Genomic DNA, 22,387 nt, shown 5'->3' on the forward strand with positions numbered 1-22,387 from the left:
GCCAGGAAAGAAGAGGCCAACCTTACTCACGAGTATTTATAAACCAATTACTGTGAACATGAAACATAAACTCATTTATCATTACCTGGATACCTCAAAAAAGGACTGGAAAACCTGAAGAGGAAACTACATTACAAGCAAAACGACTACTAGACCAGTTGTTTTAAAGTTTATTCCCTTAAGCATATACTCAATCTTGTCTCCGGTTAAAGTGGACAGCATACTGTGAAAAGACTCACTCTTACAGAAAACAGTTATCTCTTATTAGCAAAGATGCAGGATTCCTAAGTGGTTTTAAAACTCATTATTTAAGAGAAAGAGAGAAAAGTATTTCTGATTCTGCTTTTATCTAGTAAGGGGTAAGACCTCATTTACAGAAACTTATTTTCCAGAATTATTCTTAAAAACTTGGGCATATGAGAAAGTACCCCAAGACCTAGAGTACTAATGATCAGAAATATCGTCTTTAATAACAAAAATTAGGTTACACTTGCCAAGGCAGAGGAGCCCCTTTGCCAATAATTTTTTAACACTAACAGGCAAAATTATAACAGAACAATTCGAAATTCATAACTTATACAGCATAGTGGCAACTTCTATTAGAATCTGCTCTAAAAATGTGACTTTACTGATGTTCTTATTTATGAGCAGCCAGTTTACTCTGTTCCTGAGCACATGGATTTGAGTAAGAATAAGAAAGAGAATGGAGCTACAAGAACTCCTCTTCTTTAGGGATACATTTTTAAAGTAACTGCAGTGATTTCTGGGCACATATCTTATCAGGGCTGAATTCCTCTACCTAGAATCTATGGACAGAGAAAATAGACAAGTAAATTATTCAGGAGCTATGAAATGGATTGAATCATAGGTCAAGTGTTGGGTTTCTTTTAAGTTTTTTGTTTGTTTGGGTTTTTGTTGTCATTTGTTTGCTGTTTGCTTAAAGGAAAGAAAACAAGTGACTTAATAACTTTTGGACTAACATCTACCATTTTCAACTATGTAAAAAAAAGTGTTAAAGTTATGCAAAGGATTACACATATATACCAGAAAACCTTCCTTAATCATCTCACTTGATGTACTCTTAGACTATATTCCCAAGAAATTATAGAATCACCATTTTTTGTAAAGATCTAAGAGATAAAATTAGAACTTAGCTGTCACATATCATTCAGACTGACTTGCCCTATGATATGCAGATGAACTGGATGATCTCTTGACATTGTTTCTACTTTCTTGATCCTATAGAAGGCACTTAATCAATCACTCTCCTATCTGAAGGCACTGGTGCCTGCCACTTCCAGGAGAGAAAGGAACAAAGTAGTAGGCAGGATAACAAATTTCTCCAGGATCTCTGATGATACAATATACATTTGTTCCTTTAGTCTTAAATGTCTGTCCAGATGTATAGACTTATATATACATATACAGATTCAGAAATACACTCAAACTTAAAGACAATAATATTGTCTCTCTCTTATCCATACCTGTCCACTTGTGCACATACATGCATTTACTAATGTCAGTGCTAGTAAACAGTAAAATACCCGATGAAGCCTCAAAGATTTTTCTTGGTTTATTCATTCAATAAATATTTATTGAGCACTTGTTATATGCCATGAGAGTGAAGGTAATAACAAGACCATCTCTTGTCCTCAAAGAGGTATAAAGGTTTTTTAAACAAGTAAATTTAGTAGATTGTTAGAGATGTCTGGTAAAGGTCACAGAGTGTAGCATGGAGGAAGGAGCAGAGAGTTCCTTGAGGTGGGGACCAGGGAGGAACAGAGAGGAGGTGAGTCAGGACAGAGGCCCTAAAAGATGGCAGGATGCTTGCCCAGCAGACAGAGCCAGAAGGAATTCTAAGCACTATAAACAAGGTCTAAAGCAGCTGGGATTCTGAAACTGTGTGTGGGTTACTATCATTGCTACACAGGTGTGTGTGTGTGTGTGTGTGTGTGTGTGTGTATTGTGAGAGTAGGTGACTGGAAAGGAATAGAAGGAGGCTGGGAAGAAATGGGGGTTAGGGACATGCAGGGCTAAAGCAGAGAGGGCCTTTTTTCAGTCAAGGTTTTTTTGGTTGTAATAGAAACCAACTCAAGCTGGCTTGGTCTGTAAATGGAGTTTAATGACAGGCTATAGACCCGGGTTTGGATTATGGCTTTGCAACTCCCTATGTGTGACCCTGGGCAAGTTACCTGCCCTCTCTGTACCTTAGGTTCTTTACCAACAAGATGAGCATAATTATAGTAGGATTTTTGTTAGGATCAAAAGAGTTAATACCTGCAACACACCTGGCACACAGCAAGTGCTTGATAAATGTTAACTATTTTTAATTGTTTCTTAGAGCCCAAGAATATCTGAGCCGGGTGGGAAGAAAGCCTAAAATAAGAGCCTGCAAAGCTCTGATACCCCAGGCAGCGTTCTTTCTCTCTCTTCTTCTCTCTCTGCACGAGCTTCCGCTGAGCCACTGTGGAGGAGGGCTGCACAGAGCTCCCCAATATTTCCATGTGCCTTGATCCAGCTCATGAATTGTTGAACTGTGACTGATGAGTCTTAATTCCAAATTCCTGTACTAGTAAATTTGAATGACTCAGCTTAGCTTGTGTATCCCGTGGTTTAAACTGAGGCCAAAGGGTTAGGATAAAAACATGCCACAGTGGCCTATCTCCCTTAAGTGGGAGAAAGGAGGGCAAAGGAGTAATTTATCTTGATTTCTAACTATTTTCTGGTCTGAACCATAGAACAGGTGAAGCAATTTGCATCTTCAGAGCTGTTAGAGCTGCTGATGAGTTATTTAAGGATTCTGGTGGTACTTCAGTTTGCATCCTCCTTGAACTTTTCCAATTTGCACAGCCCTAATCCCTTTTAAGAATCTGGACACTACCAAATATAGTATATCACTTAAAACTGTAGTATATCCATACAATGGAATATGATTTAGCCATAAAAAGGAATGAAGTACTGATATATGCTACAACATGGAAGAACCCTGAAAACATCATGCTAAGTAAAAGAAGCCAGACACAAAGGGCCACATATTATATGATTCTGTCTACTTGAAATGTCTAAAACAGGCAAGTCCATAGAGACAGAAAGTAGATCAGTAGTTGTCAGAGACTAAGAGGAGGAAGGAATAGGGAGTGGCTGCTAACAGGGATGGGGTTTCCTTTGAAGGTGACGAAATGTTCTGGAATTAGATAGTGGTGTTCGTTGCACAACCTTGTGAATATACTAGAAATCATTGAAACGTACACTTCAAATGGTAAATTTATATTATGTGAATTATATTTTTTTAAAAAGTATCTGAGACTGTATATGAGGTCAGATGGTTTTAGTCTTCACACCTACACTCTCTCTCTTGCAGAGTCACCACTTCCCCTTCCTAAGCCTTGCCTACTTACCTATACATTGGGGCAGGGGCTGAGCCAGGCTCTACCCAAGGTACATTTCCACTCCAAGTTCTATGGGTAAGAAATTGGGTGCAGGACTTCCCTGGTGGCACAGTGGTTAAGAATCCACCTGCCAATGCAGGGGACACGGGTTTGGTCCCTGGTCTGGGAAGATCCCACATGCCGCGGAGCAACTAAGCCCATGTGCCACAACTACTGAGCCTGTGCTCTAGAGCCCACGAGCCACAACTACTGAACATGCATGCTGCAACTACTGAGCCCCCGTGCTGCAACTAAGCCTGCACGCCTAGAGCCTGTGCTCCACAACAAGAGAAGCCACCGCAATGAGAAGCCTGTGCACCGCAACGAAGAGTAGCCCCCACTCGCTGCAACTAGAGAAAGCCTGCGCAGCAACGAAGACCCAATGCAGCTGATTAATTAATTATTTTAAAAAATTGGGTGTATTTCTCCCACTCCAAATTAATGTCACCTCCCACTTTCATATCTTCTGCCACTTGAAGCATCTTGTCATTCTGTTTCCTATTTCAAAGAAAGAATTCTCACTTCTTTCTGAGTGTTTAAAAATAACACCTATTTTGAGCATATATACAAGGAAGTTGAATACATAATCTCACTTAACCCACCTAACAACTTTGTGAACTGGCCTTTCTTATCAACCTCATTTTACAAATGCAGACACTGAAGCTCAAGGAAAGAAAGTATGTGGTCCAAGGTAGTAAGAAGCAGGGCCGGGCATACAGCTGGAGCTGCCTCACTCCAGAGGTCATGTCATGACCCCTGCACTGAGCTGCCTTTCTCTACTAACTCCTCCACTTGACCCAAATCTCATGCCCCTCAACATTTTCTATAGCAATCTGTCGTTGATGAATCCAACAGTTTTATTCATCATGCCCATTACTCTAGTAAGTGATTCTTTTTAGTGATTCTTTTTAGATTTAGGAACTCGGAAATATCCCTGAATTCTTTGTCATATGTCAAATGCAAACTATATAACAGTATTTCTTAATCAAGGTAATGCTGGCATACCCAGATGGAATGAATAAAGAACAAACTTAGTCTAATACCCTATAAAGAGGAAAAATTAATGGCAATTTCATCTCTTGTCAACTATGCTCTTTGTACTATTGACTACAGTAATTTGTTTAAACTATAGTCTTCTTGTTAATTATAGATCATTTACTATACCCAATAAAAGGTCATGCTTCCAATCCCTCAATGTGTTCAAAATTCCTCAAGTATGTTACAAAGCATTTCTTTGTAAAGAGACAGACAAAATAAATTTAACAAGATCATCTGAGTAATTAAACTTAATTGCAGCTAATAAATAAATACCACTACTATACAGGATGTTATTTAATGAAGTTGCTAGTGGCTGCCCCTTCTTTATAGATATTATGGCCTAAATATGTGTATGTATTCATAACACGTGTATGTCTCAGTCATACAGACAGGATACCTAAGACTGAACTATAATGTCCAGGGATGCAGCGGTCCTGGTGATACTTAGTAAAGTTGTAAAAAGTTCTACTTAGTTTTAATGTGAAGGATATCCAAAAATTAGCTTAAATAGACCCTATATTTTTATTCTTAGTGACAATAAAACAAAGTAGTAACAAAAACTTGCATTCTGGAAATGAAAGATTAACATACAATCTAAATCTACTGGTAAAGTACACATTCTTATTAACTAGTGACCAATATAAGATTTACTAAAATTTGAAGTCTTAAAATATTTACTTTGCTTTGTAAATCTATCCCTATTCATCTAAAGTTAGAGTGCCATATCACACTGGAAAAAAATCAGGTCATTAAGTTCTAATACTGTGCTTCAAAGATAATGCTGAAAATATTAGATTTTTATGGTAGTTACTTAATCTACTAAAAACATGACAGGATTGACTGAATCCAAGAACATACCTTGGATCTGTTTACTACATTTTCTCCCCAAACTTAGATTCCATCAAGTCTTGCCATTTTAAGAGTTTTATAAATTAACAAATGATTGACTCTCGAATGGCTAATTATTACAGAAAAAATAAATGAAACACAGAGGCAATTATAAAGGTTTACGTGAAAAACTGCTAAAATGGCTGATGTATTAGCTGAGTAAAATTATCTAGGAATTGCAAAGCAATTTATGCAAGGTCTAACAAAAGTTTAATTTATGCATGGTCTAACAATTTGAAGTGTGGCTGCTACCCATCAGACGTGCAAACCTGATTCTCAGGTTTTAGAGAGCCAGAATACCAAAAACTGAGTAATATGCTTTTAGAGCCAGAATACTAAATATTGAGTAAAATGTATTTCAGTGTCTGGAAAAGGAACAATTTTGTATGAAAGGATATTCAAATAGCATTTCACTGAGCAACCACAATAAGCCTTGAAGATTTACATGACTGAGCTGGAATTCAGGGCCAAAGACAAGGGGGAAGCATTTTTTTCTGGGATACACAAAGAGATGCCCGTAATTAAACATCACACTTCCCTAGAGCAGCATGTTTTCTTATACTGACAAGCAAAATGAGGTATTTAAAATCATGTACTGCTGGCATACAGTCATCTTTTGCATAGCTACTGTTCTAATGTACTTCTGGCTATTAGGCATTTGTCTATTTTTGGTCAGTGAGGTATGATTTAAAGAATTCTGGTTTCCCATAAAAGGCTGTAGCTATGTTAGTGGAATTACATTTATACCACAGTATCTTAAGGATAATTATGGCCTTATTTTGGCTGGTCACACACACATTTTATATTCAAAAGAGAGTGGCTATAACTTTAGTGCAATCAGTACGATTAAAATTAACTATAAGCAGAAAAAACTTTCCGAAGTACCTTTTTAGACTCAACTGGGTGTTTTACTTTGCCTTATTTATCACAGCTAGTTAAACATATCACACACTAATTCCACGACATATTGGGAAAATGCCAAACAAGTCATGTTTGCTTAACAGTCCATCAGTTAAGTCAGAGCCTAATGACAGATTATGTATTCAATAATTCTTTTGTTCTAGATCAAAGAATGCCACACTACTTCAGCCTGATCCTCCTATAACTACTAAACTACCAAAAAGCAGCAATTCTGTTACATTTTCTTCAAGTCTTCTGTAAGACTTCTCTTCTACTTTCTCACCCGTACCCTGCTCAAATTGAATTTTTTCTATTTTATTTAAATTATACAGAATATATTAAACTTAAATACATCAAAAATTAATGTGCTTTTGTTTCCAAAAATGACCATTTACCTACAAAGACATTTAATCTTCTGTTTTCTATTCTATTCTTTACGAAGATTAACTGTTTACCAATATTCAGGTATATTATTTTATTTTATTTTTTAACATCTTTATTGGAGTATAATTGCTTTACAATGGTATGTTAGTTTCTGCTGTATAGCAAAGTGAATCAGCGATACATAAACATATAGCCCCATACCTCCTCCCTCTTGTGTCTCCCTCCCACCCTCCCTATCCCACCCCTCTAGATGGACACAAAGCACCGAGCTGATCTCCCTGTGCTATGTGGCTGCTTCCCACTAGCTATCTGTTTTACATTTGGTAGTGTACATATGTCCATGCCACTCTCTCACTTCATCCCAGCTTACCCTTCCCCTTCCCTGTGTCCTCAAGTCCATTCTCTTCGTCTGCATTTTTATTCCTGTCCTGCCCCTAGGTTCTTCAGAGTTTAATAAACTCAAAATGGATTAAAGACCTAAATATAAGGCCAGACACTCTAAAACTCTTAGAGAAAAACATAGGCAGAATACTCTACGACATGCATCACAGCAAGATCCTTTCTGACCCACCTCCTAGAGAAATGGAAATAAAAACAAAAATAAATAAATGGGATCTAATGAAATTTAAAAGCTTTTGCACAGCAAAGGAAACCATAAACAAGATGAAAAGACAACCCTCAGAATGGGAGAAAATATTTGCAAACGAAGCAACTGACAAAGGATTAATCTCCAAAACATACAAGCAGCTCATGCAGCTCAATATCAAAAAAACAAACAACCCAATCCAAAACTGGGCAGAATATCTAAATAGACATTTCTCCAAAGAAGATATACAGATTGCCAACAAACAAATGAAAGGATGCTCAACATCACTAATCATTAGAGAAATACAAATCATAACTACAATGAGGTATCAATTCACACCAGTCAGAATGGCCATCATCAAAAAATCTACAAACAATAAATGCTGCAGAGGGTGTGCAGAAAAGGGAACCCTCTTGCACTGCTGGTGGGAATGTAAATTGATACAGCCACTATGGAGAACAGTATGGAGGTTCCTTAAAAAACTAAAAATAGAACTACCATATGACCCAGCAATCCCATTACTGGGCATATACCCTGAGAACACCATAATTCAAAAAAGAGTCATGTACCACAATGTTCACTGTAGCTCTATTTACAATAGCCAGGACATGGAAGCAACCTAAGTGTCCATCGACAGATGAATGGATAAAGAAGATGTGGCACATATATACAATGGAATATTACTCAGCCATAAAAAGAAACAAAATTGAGTTATTTGCGGTGAGGTGGATGGACCTAGAGTCTGTCATACAGAGTGAAGTAAGTTAGAAAGAGAAAAACAAATACCGTATGCTAACAAATATATATGGAATCTAAAAAAAAAAGGTTCTGAAGAACCTAGGGGCAGGACAGGAATAAAAACACAGATGTAGAGAATGGACTTGAGGACACAGGGAATGGGAAGGTAAGCTGGGACGAAGTGAGAGAGTAGCATTGACATATATACACTACCAAATGTAAAATAGATAGTTAGTGGGAAGCAGCTGTGTTGCACAGGGAGATCAGCTCAGCTCAGTGCCTTGTGACCACCTAGAGGGGTGGGATAGGGAGGGTGGGAGGGAGACGCAAGAGGGAAGAGATATAGGGAGGAGATATGGGGATATATATATGTGTACATATAGCTGATTCACTTTATTATACAGCAGAAACTAACACAACATTGTAAAGCAATTATACTCCAATAAAGATGTTAAAAAAAAAAATGCCAAGTGACCAGTGGGAGACCTGAGAATTTGATTATGGAGGTCAAACTACCATCAATGAGCTTCAAATTCAGAAGCCTCTTCAGACTCTGTATCCTAGGGCTGGTGGTCATGGGAAGACTACATCCAATTTAAGCTAATCAAAATACATTCTAATTCAAGTGAAAATGCCTTTTTTTTTTTCTTTTTTTGTGGTACTTGGGCCTCTCACTGTTGTGGCCTCTCCCGTTGAGGAGCACAGGCTCCGGACGCGCAGGCTCAGCGGCCATGGCTCACGGGCCCAGCCGCTCCGCGGCATGTGGGATCTTCCCAGACCGGGGTACGAACCGGCGTCCCCTGCATTGGCATGCAGACCCTCAACCACTGCGCCACCAGGGAAGCCCCGAAACTGCCTTTTTACAGCTTTCAAAGTCACAACAGAAAATGTCTTAAAGCCTAAAAGCCTTAAAGAAAATGTCTTTAAATCATTTCTAACAATTTTCAATTGTTAGTTTTTTGTTTGGTTACTAGCTAAAATCTGAGGCAATATGATACATGCCTTTGATATGTTCTTTCAAAATGTGTTTATAATATACTACAAATGATATTTAATGATTTTTCTCATTTAAACGCTCCAACTTGGTAAATGATGGTTACTTCATGCAACCAAGTCCTCTCAAATCATCTGGGTCTAAAAACTTCAGAAAAATTCCACCTGAGACCTGTTTGTGTGTGTGTGCTTCCTCCTTACCCCCACCAAAGGAAGTATATGCAAGTCCTGGAATGAGACTTCAGGTCTCAGCTCAAACTTCAGTAGCAGCTGTTTCAGGTATCAAGATTTATAATTTGGGAACACCTAGTTTTACTGAGTATTTTGCCATTGTCATCAGCATTTCATAGATGAGGAACTTAAGCTTAGAGAAGTTAAGCAACGTGGCTGAGGCACATGACTAACAAAGGTCGGGGTATGGATCTGCAAGCAGGTCTGCCTGACTGCACGGCCCACACTCTTACCCCCCACCAATATGTTCCTTCCGGTCCAGGCTTGGCCGATGCCAGCCTGCACCTGAACTCCTTCCGTGCCTTGTCACATCAGACCTTTAACCACAGAATAGTCTTTCTGCATCCACTGCTGGACCCGACAGTTTGTTCTCCACACTGACACCAGAGTGATCTCCTCAGCCCGAAACCCTCAATGGCACTCTCTGCTTAAGATCTTGAACGATCTGGCCCTGGTGTCCTCTCCAGCCTTACCTCTTGCCCTCTTGGTTCCAGGTCAGCCACTCCAAGGTTTTCTTTCCATTCCTAGAACACAGCCAGCCTCTTCCCACCCTGAGGCCTTTGCATCTACCGTTCTCTCCTTCAGGTATGCTGTGTTCCACATTCCACAGACCTTTAGGGAACTAATTCCTGCTCATCCTTCACATCGCAGCTCAATACCACTGCCCCAGGAAAGCCTTTCCAAACTACATGTCATTTTACTCCAGACTAGATCTCCTTTCTCTGTCACGCTCTTTCCCAGCACTCAGAACATTTCCTGCCTAGCCCCTAGCAAGATTTACTATTACATATTTACATGGTTATTTAAATAATGTCTCTCCCATTTAACTAATGTAGATGAGTGGTTCTTAAAATTTAGTGTGTATCAAAATCACCTGGAGTCCTTATTAAAAAGTGATCCCTGCATCTCAGCCCCCCAGAGTATCTGATTCTCTGAGTCTGGAGCAAGGCCAGGAACTCTATATTTACAAGTTCCCAGGGATGCTGAAGATGCTGGGCCCTGGACTGATCCAGTACAGTGGTTCTGAACTCTGGGTAAACATTAGAATCACCTGGGAGCCCATGCCAAGCCGGGCTCCCAGAGGTTTTGATTTAATTGGGTTAAGGTAGAACCCAGGACATCTTATCTCAAATACTGCATACTTATCCTAAAAACGTTTTTATCTAAAATTTAAATGTAACCAATGTCTTATACATTTTTATTTGTTAAATCTGGTAACCCTACTTGGAAATCCTATTGTAACATAACACGTAATATGTTATATATTTATGTACACATATTATATATATGATTGTAAGCTGACCTTTCACTTCTACAGAGCACAGAAAGGGTGAGGCTAAAAGAGTGGAATTTTTAGACTTAAATTTTTTTCTTAAGGATTAGACCTTACAAGTAGTTACCAACAGATTATAAAAGCTTATTTATAAAATGGGGCAAATCCTCAATGTCAAATAATTTTAACAGGATTATTAAATGACTTCTAGGCTCCTTTAAGCCCTGAGGCTGTGAACCTCATCCTGAGCCAGCAGGGTAACAATGCAGCCTCAATATTATTGCTCTGACATCAAGCAGTGAGTCATCTGGGCAGAGCTCTGCTGGGACTCAACACAGAGGAGATGTTCTTTCATATATCAAAAGTAGGTAAAATTTATTTATTTAATAAGTATCCCAGAAAAAATAAAACGTTGAACACGTGGCTGCTTTAGATAATGCAATTTTGTCTTTCTCACATCAGTGGAGGAAGTCTTGGGCAGTTTTCTAATCTTAGAGTAGGATCAGCGATTTCATGTCTTATATAAATTGATATGTTAAATTTGCATTTTTGATGCCGTAAAGGGTCTACTTAATTTCAGCTCGGCATGTTTATCGAATTATGGGTAAACTATAGATTTCCAAATCGAGAATCCTCTGTGATCAGTTACCATCATGTAGCCTTCTGCCTCTCCACTTAAGTAACCCTCCAGGTCTCTGGTTTAAGGACAAAGATTCCATATAAGTATTTCAAATATTAAATCACATTATTTTATGAATACTCAGAATGTAATCATTTCAACAATTATTGCTATCTTCCACTGTGTGCGATGCTTACTTGCCAAACAATGTGACACTTTTCATCTATTCAGGATTTTAAGAACTGTTTATAAAAACAGGTTACTGAATAGATGCATGGGCATCAGAATGAATTCCAATTCCAGCAACCTAAATGACAGAACACAGGAATCTACTCAAACCCCATAGGACCAAGCGTAATAGTAGTAGTACACGGAAAGAGGGATAGAAAGACCGTAACACCAAGCTCATGGTTGGTTGCATATTTACATGATTTATTTCAATTCACCTAACTTCAAGCAAACACACAAAAATCACTTCAGATTATTTTTTCTGAAATAATAAATGTCAAATACTTTTAAAACAGGTATTTCAAAAAATAAAACCTGTAACTGTATAAAATGTAGACAGTCATGGGTTTCTTATGTCAGGATAGCTTACCAAATCCAAAAGCACTGGACCCTCTGACGCTCTGTGAAGCCTGAACACTTGTAGATGTGTATAGTCCTGTCACCAGTAAGCCATCAAAGAAGGTGCTTGTTGAAATTGTCACTGAAATACAGGGGAAAAAAAGAAACCTTAATTAATACAGTCAGAATAATGAGATACATTTCTGAAGTGTTAGACATTGTCAAAACAATCTTTACTCATTATTAACAAATTATTTTTATACTATCCCTACTTAGTATTTCCTTTATATTAGAAATTACAGAGGAGGAAAAAGAAAAAAACAAAAGCTCAGAACTCCAATGTCTGTAATTGCTGGTCCTAAATTTAGTACATCAGTCCCACCTTTCTGCATTCATTTACACTTTCCCTAGCTATGTGCAAAATCATCGGAAAATAATGTAGTACTGAATAGTCAGTTTCCCCACCTCCATCACCACCCCTGAAGGCAGTCAAAGGCATTGCTGGAGTTTTGGCACTGTGATGAAACACTCTTATTTTTTTAAATATTCAATACTGTGGGAAACAATCTTACGTCAGCTGAAAGCAGAATAGTAAGCTGCACTGCATTTCTTATTGTTACTCTGTGTTTCATAGATGAGTCCCCTGGAGTCTTTCAACAAAAGCAGACTAATTTGCATGAAGACAGTCAGCCCTTCTCCCTTTGAGAACAGGAAAAGAAGACCACTACATGCTTTAAGTTTTAGAACAAAGTCTACAAGAGGAGTCCAAATGGTTTTACAACCAGAAAATCAGGATGTTCCTGGGGAAAAAAGGGTCAAATTAAGTGTATCTGTACACTACTCAGGTTTGGCTTATTAAAAAATTGTAACTTGCTCACCACCCTAAAAGTTGATCATAATTTCCTCCTTGACATAATAATTTTTTCTCCTGCATTGCCTTTATTACATCAAGATGAAGGCATTTGTAGGAAGCAGCCAGGAGAAGGTAATATTATTTTGGTAGTACACAGTACAAGGCTGTCATAAATGCTTGCTGGCAATGAGGAGAATGACCAGAGTTACATTAACTGTGATGAGAATGTTTAAATTAAACTCCAGGAAATCCAGTGAGTAGAGTGGAATGGTTTGAAACATCCATATTATAAAACATAAATAAGACACATGTATCAACAGAACAGCCTGACATCATGCTACCCCCAAAATGGCATTGGATGTTGGAATAAATCATCTCCGTATCCTTTAATAAGATAATAGCTAGTATTTTGAGTGCTGGCATATAAACCACATGAAAACCATTCAGCAGGGCACTGAGATAAGTAGTTTACATGTATTATCTCATTTCATTAACAAAACATCTCTATAAAGGGGGTACTGTTATCATTCTCAGGATACAAGTGAGGAATCTGTGACACAGAGCAATTAAGAACTTTGTCCAGGACCATATGATGACATCTAAAACATCTTGTTGATGCTGTTTATCTGGCTTATCTCCCATTTTCTCCCTGCCCTACACCTACCACCCCCACCAAATCCCAAAGTGGCAAAGTGGCCATGGCTAAATTTTTGTTTAATAACCTCTTTCCCACATTATTCACATGCATTAGGAGTATTTGAAAAGCAAAATGAAAGCTACAGGAGTCAATATCACGGTTACTAGCGAGGAAGAGGGCCAAAGGCAGCCAGGAGGTGTCACCTATGGCACAGTGGGTGAAGCCCTAGGCCAGATAAGGGATGAGATCTGGTACTGGGCCCTCATCTACTGCTCCCTGTTCTCCAGCAAAACCACTTCACCTCTCAGAGTCTAAAGTTCCTCATCTGTAGAATAACACCCTAGTCATCGCCCCCCTGTTTTGCTCACCCCAGATTCCCACAGTTGGTTGTTTTGCTGCCTTCATTCTTTGGTTCAGTGAGGTAAAAAGCGCTTAAACTGCTTCTGTGCCCATCCAGGAGGTATAGAATTAGGTTACTTCCTGTTAAGTTGCCTATACTAACCACTGAACTCAAGTGCTGTGTCTCAGATTGTCCTTCACAGCAAATCAGACCCAACCTGCAGAGTCTTACTGTGGACCCACGGGACCTTGCTTTTACCTACTTCCTCTCAATCCACTCCACTCTACTCCAGCAAGATTGCACCAATCCCACGTTAATGCACAAATGCAGCCCCTGTGGACTCCTCTGCATTCCTTTATGCTTCTACTCTGGTTCCTATTTCCAAGATTCTGAAAAATGTAAGGGTTTATGTGTTTGGGATTGAGGCAAAACCGAATATGAGTCTCACCTCTTTCTACCTTTGTCCAAGGTGTGACCTTAGCATGAGTCATAGACTCCCCATATACAAAAGGGAATCATAATACTATCAGGTCTACTGTAAGAAATAAAGACAAATACATATTATCTATCAATGTATCTAGATCCTTAACACACGATCATGCACACAGTAATGAATCAATAAAAGTCAGTTACCTTTCCCTGCCCTTTTTCAGACCTGGAAGCCCTGCTTTGCTCCTCCCTTCCTGAGAACTGGGGTCCTGTACAGACCTCCTAGCATCTCCCTCGCCAGATGCCTGGGTATGTCCAATCATTGGACTACCCACATCTGAGTCCTACTGCCTGCCAGGATTCTCCATGTACCCTTCCCACCCACTACTTCACTTCCAACCACAGTCCACTCAAGTCTGAGCTGTGATCTCAAATGGGCCCAAGATAAATGAGCATCCCCAGCTTGTTATTAGTTTAACTGTTTTCCCAAAAGATACTCTTCAAGCATCTGTTCAATGCTAATTTAAAACAGATGCTAAACACTCTCGGAGAAGTGGCTGAGAAGGAAAAGAACCATGCATGGCAGCTCTCAATCTTTCTTCTACTCAGCTATTCAGCTCTGGCCTCAAACAGCTATATCCCTCCCAGCAAAACATAAGCCCTGCCATGTCTACCGTGACAATTGATAAATTCAATTTATTGGTGGCTTGTACATATCTAGGGAAGTTTCAATAGCTTAGAGATGTACATCTAGTAAGCTATCTGGGTGGCCTGTGACTCATTTGGAAACTGAGCATGGCCAAGGTCTACTGTGCCCCTTAGATATCCAACCAGACTGTTAATCCTTTCCAGACCTCCCCTCTCACCTACCGCCCAGTGCCTCTCCAGACCCAGAGGATGAAGCAAATTCTATCTTAACTCTTCCACACACCGTAAGAGGAGCCTGCTTCAGATCAGTTCTCTTCTTTACTTAGATTCTTGGGTGCTGAAGCAGCAAGGTCTAGTGAAAACAGCCCATGAATAAAAGAACTAGACTTCATTCCCAATATTATTAATTTGCTATGTCAGACTGAGCAAGGTTTTCTCTCTGCTTGGTTCTATTCCTAGTAGTGATGTGAATACCTATTATTTGGTAACCTCAAGGGTAGGTGGGCTTAAATATGCGAGAAATAGTTTCTAAACATTAAATGACTTGAAAAAAAAAAGAAATTCATAAGAAAAACACTTACTACTCTTAGAGACTCTTGGCTTTAAATACCATCCATAAGCTGACTACTCTCAAATTTCTATCTCCAGTCCAGACCTCTTTATAAATATACTCCAGATATATATCAAGCTTCTGCTCAACACCCCCGCTTAGACGTCCACGAGGCATCTCAACTTCAACACGACCAAAACTGAACACCCACCCCACCCTGCAAACCTGCGTCTCCTGCAGCCTTCCCCAAGTCTGCTGATGGCAGCACCGTTGTTCCTGCTGCTCAGGCCAAAAACCTCTAAGTCAATTTTGGAATCACCTTCTCCCATACCCTGAACGCAGTCCATCAGTAAATCCTGCCGGCTCTGCCTTCAGATCATATCCAGAATCTGACCACTTACAACACTGTTCTGAGCTACCATCATCTCTCCCGTTGTTGCATTAGACATCAATCTGGTCTTCCTGGTTCTATCCTCTCTCTACAGCCTAATCTCAGTGTAAGAGTCAGAGGAATTCTTTTCAGACATCCAATCATGTCACTCCCCTGCTTACAACTCTCCAATGCTCTCAAAGTCTTTACAGTGGCCAACAAGGTCCTATGTGATCTGCCTCCACGCCATCTCTGTTCCCATGACCTTCTGCTTTCCTCCTGACTCACCCCACTCCAGGCACACTAGCCTCCTTGCTGTTATTCAGATATGCCAAGCCTTTGCACTAGCTCTTTCCTCTCTGCCTGGGACTCTCTTTCTGCAGATATGTAAAGGGCCAATTCTCTCACCTCTTTCAAGTCAACTCAGATGTCACCCTCTCAATGAGGCCTGCCTTAACCACAGTATTTAAAATCACAAACAGCCCCAGTCCCCGGTCTCTGCAATATCCACATTTCCAATGCCCCATACTTTGTTCTAACTTCCCCACCCCCACTTTTTTTCTATAATTATCACCTTCTAACACTGATATATTATACTGATATATTTACTTAAAGTATTTTTTGTTGATTATGTTTATTGACAGTCTCATTCTGTAGAATGTAAACTCCATCAAAGCAGGCATCCTGAGTGTTTCTTTCAGTAATATATCTCAAGTACATGAAACAATTCCTGACACTTTTGGGTGTTTGATAAATATGCATGGAAATATTTATTATGAATAGCTCATTCATAGAAAAGTGGAGCCAGGTTGTCTCATCTTCAACTTGTTTCTACAGGAAAAGTATGTTGTGAATCCCAGACTTTGTCAGTCAGATGAATCCCACTTGGAGAAGCCACATGGGAAAAAAAAAGAACAGAGAAAAGTTGGCTATTTCTATATTTAAAACATTTTCCAGAGTGCAAGACAGATCAATGCAGACAGAAACTGACTCAGAGACCAGCCAAAGACATTCGTTAAAATGGCAAACCAACTTCAGTACACATACGTTCTCAGATACTGTATGTTTATAGACATCATCTAAAGAAAGAGTTCCCTGTTAAAAATGAATTGATTATCATCTATTTTTCTGCCTGCTGGAGTTGGGAATTTACTTTTTAGGGAAAAAATGAGATTTGCCTTTGGAAAAATGCTCCACTCTTGACACTGTGGAGCAAGCATTCCCTTTCCTCCTCTAAAGAGATATAATGCATAATCCATACGTGAACTGGTTGGTAATTGGTCTCTGTTTTCAAGAAAGAGGAAATGTTGCTCAGACTCTTATGGAACTAAAGAGATATCTTCTAGGCACCAGGTCCCTTTTACTCAAGAAGATAATCGGTCCAATTTCTGTATTTAAGAAATACCTGACAGTTTTGATTCCCTGCTAGTTTGTAGGAAACGTCAGAATGTCTGCAGCCCACATGTTTATATCGACATGAGCAATCTGAGTAAGACAACAAAAATTTTACACCGAGGCACTTTGACTTTGAAACAATGTGAGGGACATCCTTCTCTCTGCCCTATTCTCTCCCTTTCATCAAATGTTTCCTCTTATCTCTACCTGTAGCCCCTGGTTAGTCTGTCAGGGTTTCCAAAAAACACGCACACACACAAAACTCCACAGAAACAAATAACTGTTTCCGACATCGAGGCTGCTCAGTGTGGTGCTCTGAAGCTGTCCTTACCTGTGTAATTCTGCATCATTAGCTTCTGCAGAATTCGGTTTTCCTTTGGGGCCTCTTCCCTCATCTTACCTTCTGAGAGTTTCCTGATTCCTTTCTACCAAGCTTCATAGGATCTCCAACCTGCACTGACTCTTACTCTACCTACATGCTGTATCTTGACTTCCCTTCTTCTAACTCCACTGGGACTCACCCTTCAAGCACTATTTTAGCTTCTCTACTTTTAGCTCATCACTTGCATCCACCAACTGCTGCCATCCAGGCAACTGGAATAAACTTCTTGAAAGTGGAAGAGTGATGTATGACAAATTAAAGGAAAAGTTTACTATACACAGCACTAATATGGCTACTGACAGGAAATAAAATTGAAGCTCACATTTCTGAATGTAAAATTATTTTAATATGCATATGAACTAGAAAGAAAACTTACAATTTTCATGGTTATCATAATATTTGGCTCAAGTTGATTAAATAAAGATAGACATCTGTTGTCTACTATTTTAAATAAACTATACATGAATCATAGGATTGCAATATATATATTATGGATTGCAAATAGTATTTTGAAACTATCAGTACATTTTAGGGAAGAAATAAAGCAAGTATATTATTACGTATGATCAGAAAGCAAATGTGTCTTAACAGATCACATAATTCCCTTGTTCAACAAACATCTCTAGCTTCCTATCATTCACAGATTACAATCTTATATTCAGTGTGATTTCAAAGTCCTTCAGGTTGTGGCCATAACCAGTCTCTCCAGTCAATTTTCCCAATTTCAGCTGAAAACACCCTTTGATCCATTTAAACTAGAACATGTTCTTTACTTCCCTATCTCCTTCCTTCCTCCCTCCCTCCCTTCCTTCCTTCCTTCCTTTCTGGCTGTGTTGGGTCTCCGTTGCTGCACACAGGCTTTCTCTAGTTGCGGCAACTAGGGGCTACTCTTCGTTGTGGTGCATGGGCTTCTCGTTGCGGTGGCTTCTCTTATTGCGGAGTACGGGCTCTAGGCGTGTGGGTTTCAGTAGTTGTGGCATGCAGGCTCAGTAGTTGTGGCATGCGGGCTCTAAAGTGCAGGCTCAGTAGTTGTGGCGCACGGGCTTAGCTGCTCCGTGGCATTTGGGATCTTCCCAGACCAGGGCTCAATCCCGTGTCCCCTGCATTGGCAGGTGGATTCTTAACCACCGCATCACCAGGGAAGCCCTCCTTGCCTTTCTTTAAAGGGTACCTTCACCTAGAATGACTTCCCTTGTTTCCTTTTGTTAAAATCCTACCCATTCCTCGGGCGCAGGCTCAAATGCCATCTCTCTCATGGAGTTTCTTCTGACCTCTTAGGGAAAGCTCCCTCTCTCCCCTCAGTGACTCCATAGCTCTCACACATTCCACCTTCCACAGAGCCTGGCCCACAGGAAGAGCTCAATCAAACCTTGTTAAATTCAACCACACAATATCCAAAAGAAACAAAAATACTTATTTGAAAAGATACATGCACCCTAATGTTCCTAGCAGCATTATTTACAATTGCCAAGACATGGAGACAACCTAAGTGACCACTGACAGATGAATGGATAAAGAAGCTGTGGTATATATACAATGGAATACTACTCAGCCATAAAAAAGAATGAAATTTTGCCATTTTCAGCAACATAGATGGACTTAGAGGGCATTATGCTAAGTGAAATAAGTCAGACAGAGAAAGATAAATACTGTATGATATCACTTATATGTGGAATCTAAAAAAAATACAACAAACTAGTAAATATAACATAAAAGAAGCAGACTCACAGATATACAGAACAAACTGGTGGTTACCAGTGGGGAGGGGGAGGGGCAATATAGGGATGTGGTGGTGGAAGGTACAAACTACTGGGTATAAGTTAGGCTCAAGGATGTATTATACAACAGGAAAATATAGCCGATATTTTGTAATAACTGTAAATGGAAAGTAACCTTTAAAAATTGTATAAAAATTTAAAAATTAAATAAATAATTTTTAGAAATTCAGCCATACAGAAATATTTGTTACAACATAAAATAACATAAAAATAAAATATCACTGAGAATATAGTACAGCCAATGTAACTAAAAGTGTAAAATCTCTCTCTCTTCTACTGAAAAAAGGGACCAGTGTTATTCATTGAGGAAAGTAAAAATAGAGGTTTCTCCTGAATGGAAACAAAAATAAAAATTAATGCAGTATTTTTATTGTAGTGCTCAAAAATCAGAAATATCTAAGAAAATTTTTGTTGAATTTTACATTTAACCGTACGAGTGATTCTTTTGCATATATGTACTCTGTGTGTGAATATATATATACATATTTTATGTACATACCAAATTAATCTGATAATTTTGTCACTAAGACATCCTTATCCTCACTGTGAAGCTACTCTGCTATTTCCTCAAATAAAAAATAAGAAGGGATCAAAAGGCTGAGGAGGTTGTACATATCTCTCCCACATCTGTGTTAAATTGGCAATGAGCTTAGCACTGGGAGTCTATGAATATGGATTGCTGGGTTGTGACAGCTCAATGAAAACATGATGTAGCCTTACAATTCAATTCTTATCAGTGGCTCAAAGAGTACCTCTGTCTTGAAATGATGAATTACAGAGTCAGTTATTATCTATTACAGCTTCTATTAACTGTTCCCAACAAGACCCTAATACCATTCTTCCAGAAAATCACTGTAGGATGAAAGTCTGGAAGAAGATAAATTTAGACATTTAATGCTGTTTACATTTCATTCTAAAGCTTCTGGCTTACAAATACTCTATGGGCAATTAAATTTTGATCACTTCAAGCATATTCCATTACTACTTTATACAAAAGACCTTTAATATGTGCAGAAAAGAAACATATTTTATAATAATTGAAATGATGTTTCCATCTTTTTCAAGATGACAAACATAGGAGGACAGCAACTTGCAAAAATGTTGAAATTAAGTATTAGTGATGATGCACCTATTGCAAAGAGTTTCCATTTCTTATTTTTATATATTTTGAAAATGAAAAGCACCAGAACTAATACCGTCAATATTAAAAAAAAAAAATGTTGCCACATTTTGCCTTATGAACAGAAACTCATTTGCCTTTGAATACAGAACAGATTAAAGAGCCTGAGGAACAAACATAGTACTCTGAAAATGAAATCAACTGAGTTTATTTGCCACAAAATTTCATCAACAAGGTGTGTTCAACTACTGACTCCCTTAGTTAAAGTGTCACTAGCCCTGGTACCAAATAGAGACCATCTAAAAATACATTATAATTTACATCCAAAATCTCTATAAGAACACAATCCTCGAACTACTTCTCATTACATATATTAATTCCATTATGACATGGTTTTATGTGGTTTTCAAATGTTAAACCAGCCATTTCAATAACATCCCCAAACCAACAATAGCTGAGAAAAAACATCCCAGTAAATACATAAAAGAAATGACTGGAGGTCAGGATTCACTGAGGGAGTGCATGAATCAGTAGCAGTGAACTAAACACACAGATCTTAAATAATGAGACCACAAACAAATAGACTCCAGTTAGCCCTTTGTGAGGGGTAGAGAGAGATCACCTATACCTTACCTATGTGCTCTAACAGCTACTCAAAAGAGGTATGACGAGGAAGGATATGGCTGCCCACCTAGTGTCAGTCTCTAGAGAAGCAATGCTAAATGAACCTCACTCACCCTTTCCTGCTTCCCTAAGTCTCTACTAGATGGCTGACCTAGAGCATCTCTAAGAGCATTTTACCCTCAGATTTTTTTTTTTTTTTTTTTTTTTTGGCGGTACGCGGGCCTCTCACTGTCGTGGCCTCTCCCGTTGCGGAGCACAGGCTCCGGACGCGCAGGCTCAGTGGCCATGGCTCACGGGCCCAGCCGCTCCACGGCATGTGGGATCTTCCCAGACTGGGGCACGAACCCGTGTCCCCTGAATCAGCAGGCGGACTCTCAACCACTGCGCCACCAGGGAAGCCCTACCCTCAGATTTAAGTCACCTCCATCCTCATCATCATCATCCTCATCATCACAGCTAAACAATATTTGAGCACTATATGCAAGGTACTGTTGTAAGTCTTATAAGAATTAACTTATTTGATCATTTCAATATCCCTAAGAAATAATTACTATTAATATACCCTTTTACCCATGAGAAAGCTTAAACAAAGTGGGGGTGGGTTAAAAACCACCAGTGCGACTTACGTGGCATGTAAAAGGTGGCTCTAAGAAATGGAAGCCATGCTCCTTTTATCCTGGACACACTGCATTCATCTCCTGGAAGATCTGACACAGTGTCAGGGGCTTGACCTTCTCTTGGAAGGCACTGCTACGGTGGTACTCCCAAGCCCTAGGTGTGTGGGTATAGTCTCCTGGGAGTATGCCCAACAGGCTGATCTATGGAATGCATTTAACCTGACATCTGCTGTACCAATCATCACAGCCCTTTAAAAAAATATTATTATTATTACTCCTTTTTTTCATTTTATATGGCTTTGTACTGTTCCTTGGGGGACAAAGGAGGCAGAAAGAATGGCCTCCCCAGAGGACTAAATAAATGCAGGGTGATGGAGGACTAAGCTAAAGATCACAATAAAAAGGTCAAAGAGCCCTGGATCAGCCCACCTCTGAAAACAGGGGGAGCACGCCCTGGCAAATGCCCTCCCACCTTTGTCTCCATCTGAAAGGAGAGGAAAAAGTGAGTATGATCTGGGAATTGTGACAGGTGCAGGGAACCCATTATATGCAAAATTTAATGATGTACTAAAACATTTTCGAGGGTCTGTAAAAATGCTCTTTGCTAACTGGAAGAGGGATCCAGCATCTCTGTGGAAGACTATTATGATATATTTGTTACAGATTCAGAGATTCAGCTGAACCACATGTAGTCTCTAAGTCTTATCTTCCTGCACCACCAGTAATAAAAGGAGAGCAACTGAGGTTTTTCCCTCTTTTAAATTCTTCCTAGGAGATAAAACGGATGTAGTCAAATGTGTTTGTGAATTTATTATTTTAAAATTAAGCCCTTTGGAAGTAAGTTTAAATGACAGCATTTGGTGAATGTAAATCTTTTGTTTCTCCATCCCTCCACATTGCCTTTCTCTCTCCTTTATGCCCCAGGGCTGTCTGTCTCTCTCTTCCTCTGTCTCTCCCCGTCTCTGTCTCTCTGTCTCCTCTCTCTCTCTCTCTCCTCCC

At 39.3% G+C, this 22,387-nt stretch overlaps 1 protein-coding gene across 2 annotated transcripts in view; it reads right to left on the reverse strand.

The window, feature by feature from the left end:
- Positions 1-22,387, reverse strand: part of RELN (reelin) — a 519,560-nt gene that overhangs the window by 430,726 nt on the left and 66,447 nt on the right. For both annotated transcript variants that reach the window (XM_007467058.1, XM_007467059.1), the window contains exon 2: positions 11,677-11,787. In XM_007467058.1, the coding sequence (XP_007467120.1) occupies positions 11,677-11,787 (111 nt within the window). The remainder of the gene's footprint in view (positions 1-11,676; positions 11,788-22,387) is intronic.

The sequence above is a fragment of the Lipotes vexillifer genome, unplaced genomic scaffold (assembly GCF_000442215.2).
Source record: "Lipotes vexillifer unplaced genomic scaffold, Lipotes_vexillifer_v1.1 scaffold450, whole genome shotgun sequence".
NCBI classification, from domain to species: Eukaryota; Metazoa; Chordata; class Mammalia; order Artiodactyla; family Lipotidae; genus Lipotes; species Lipotes vexillifer.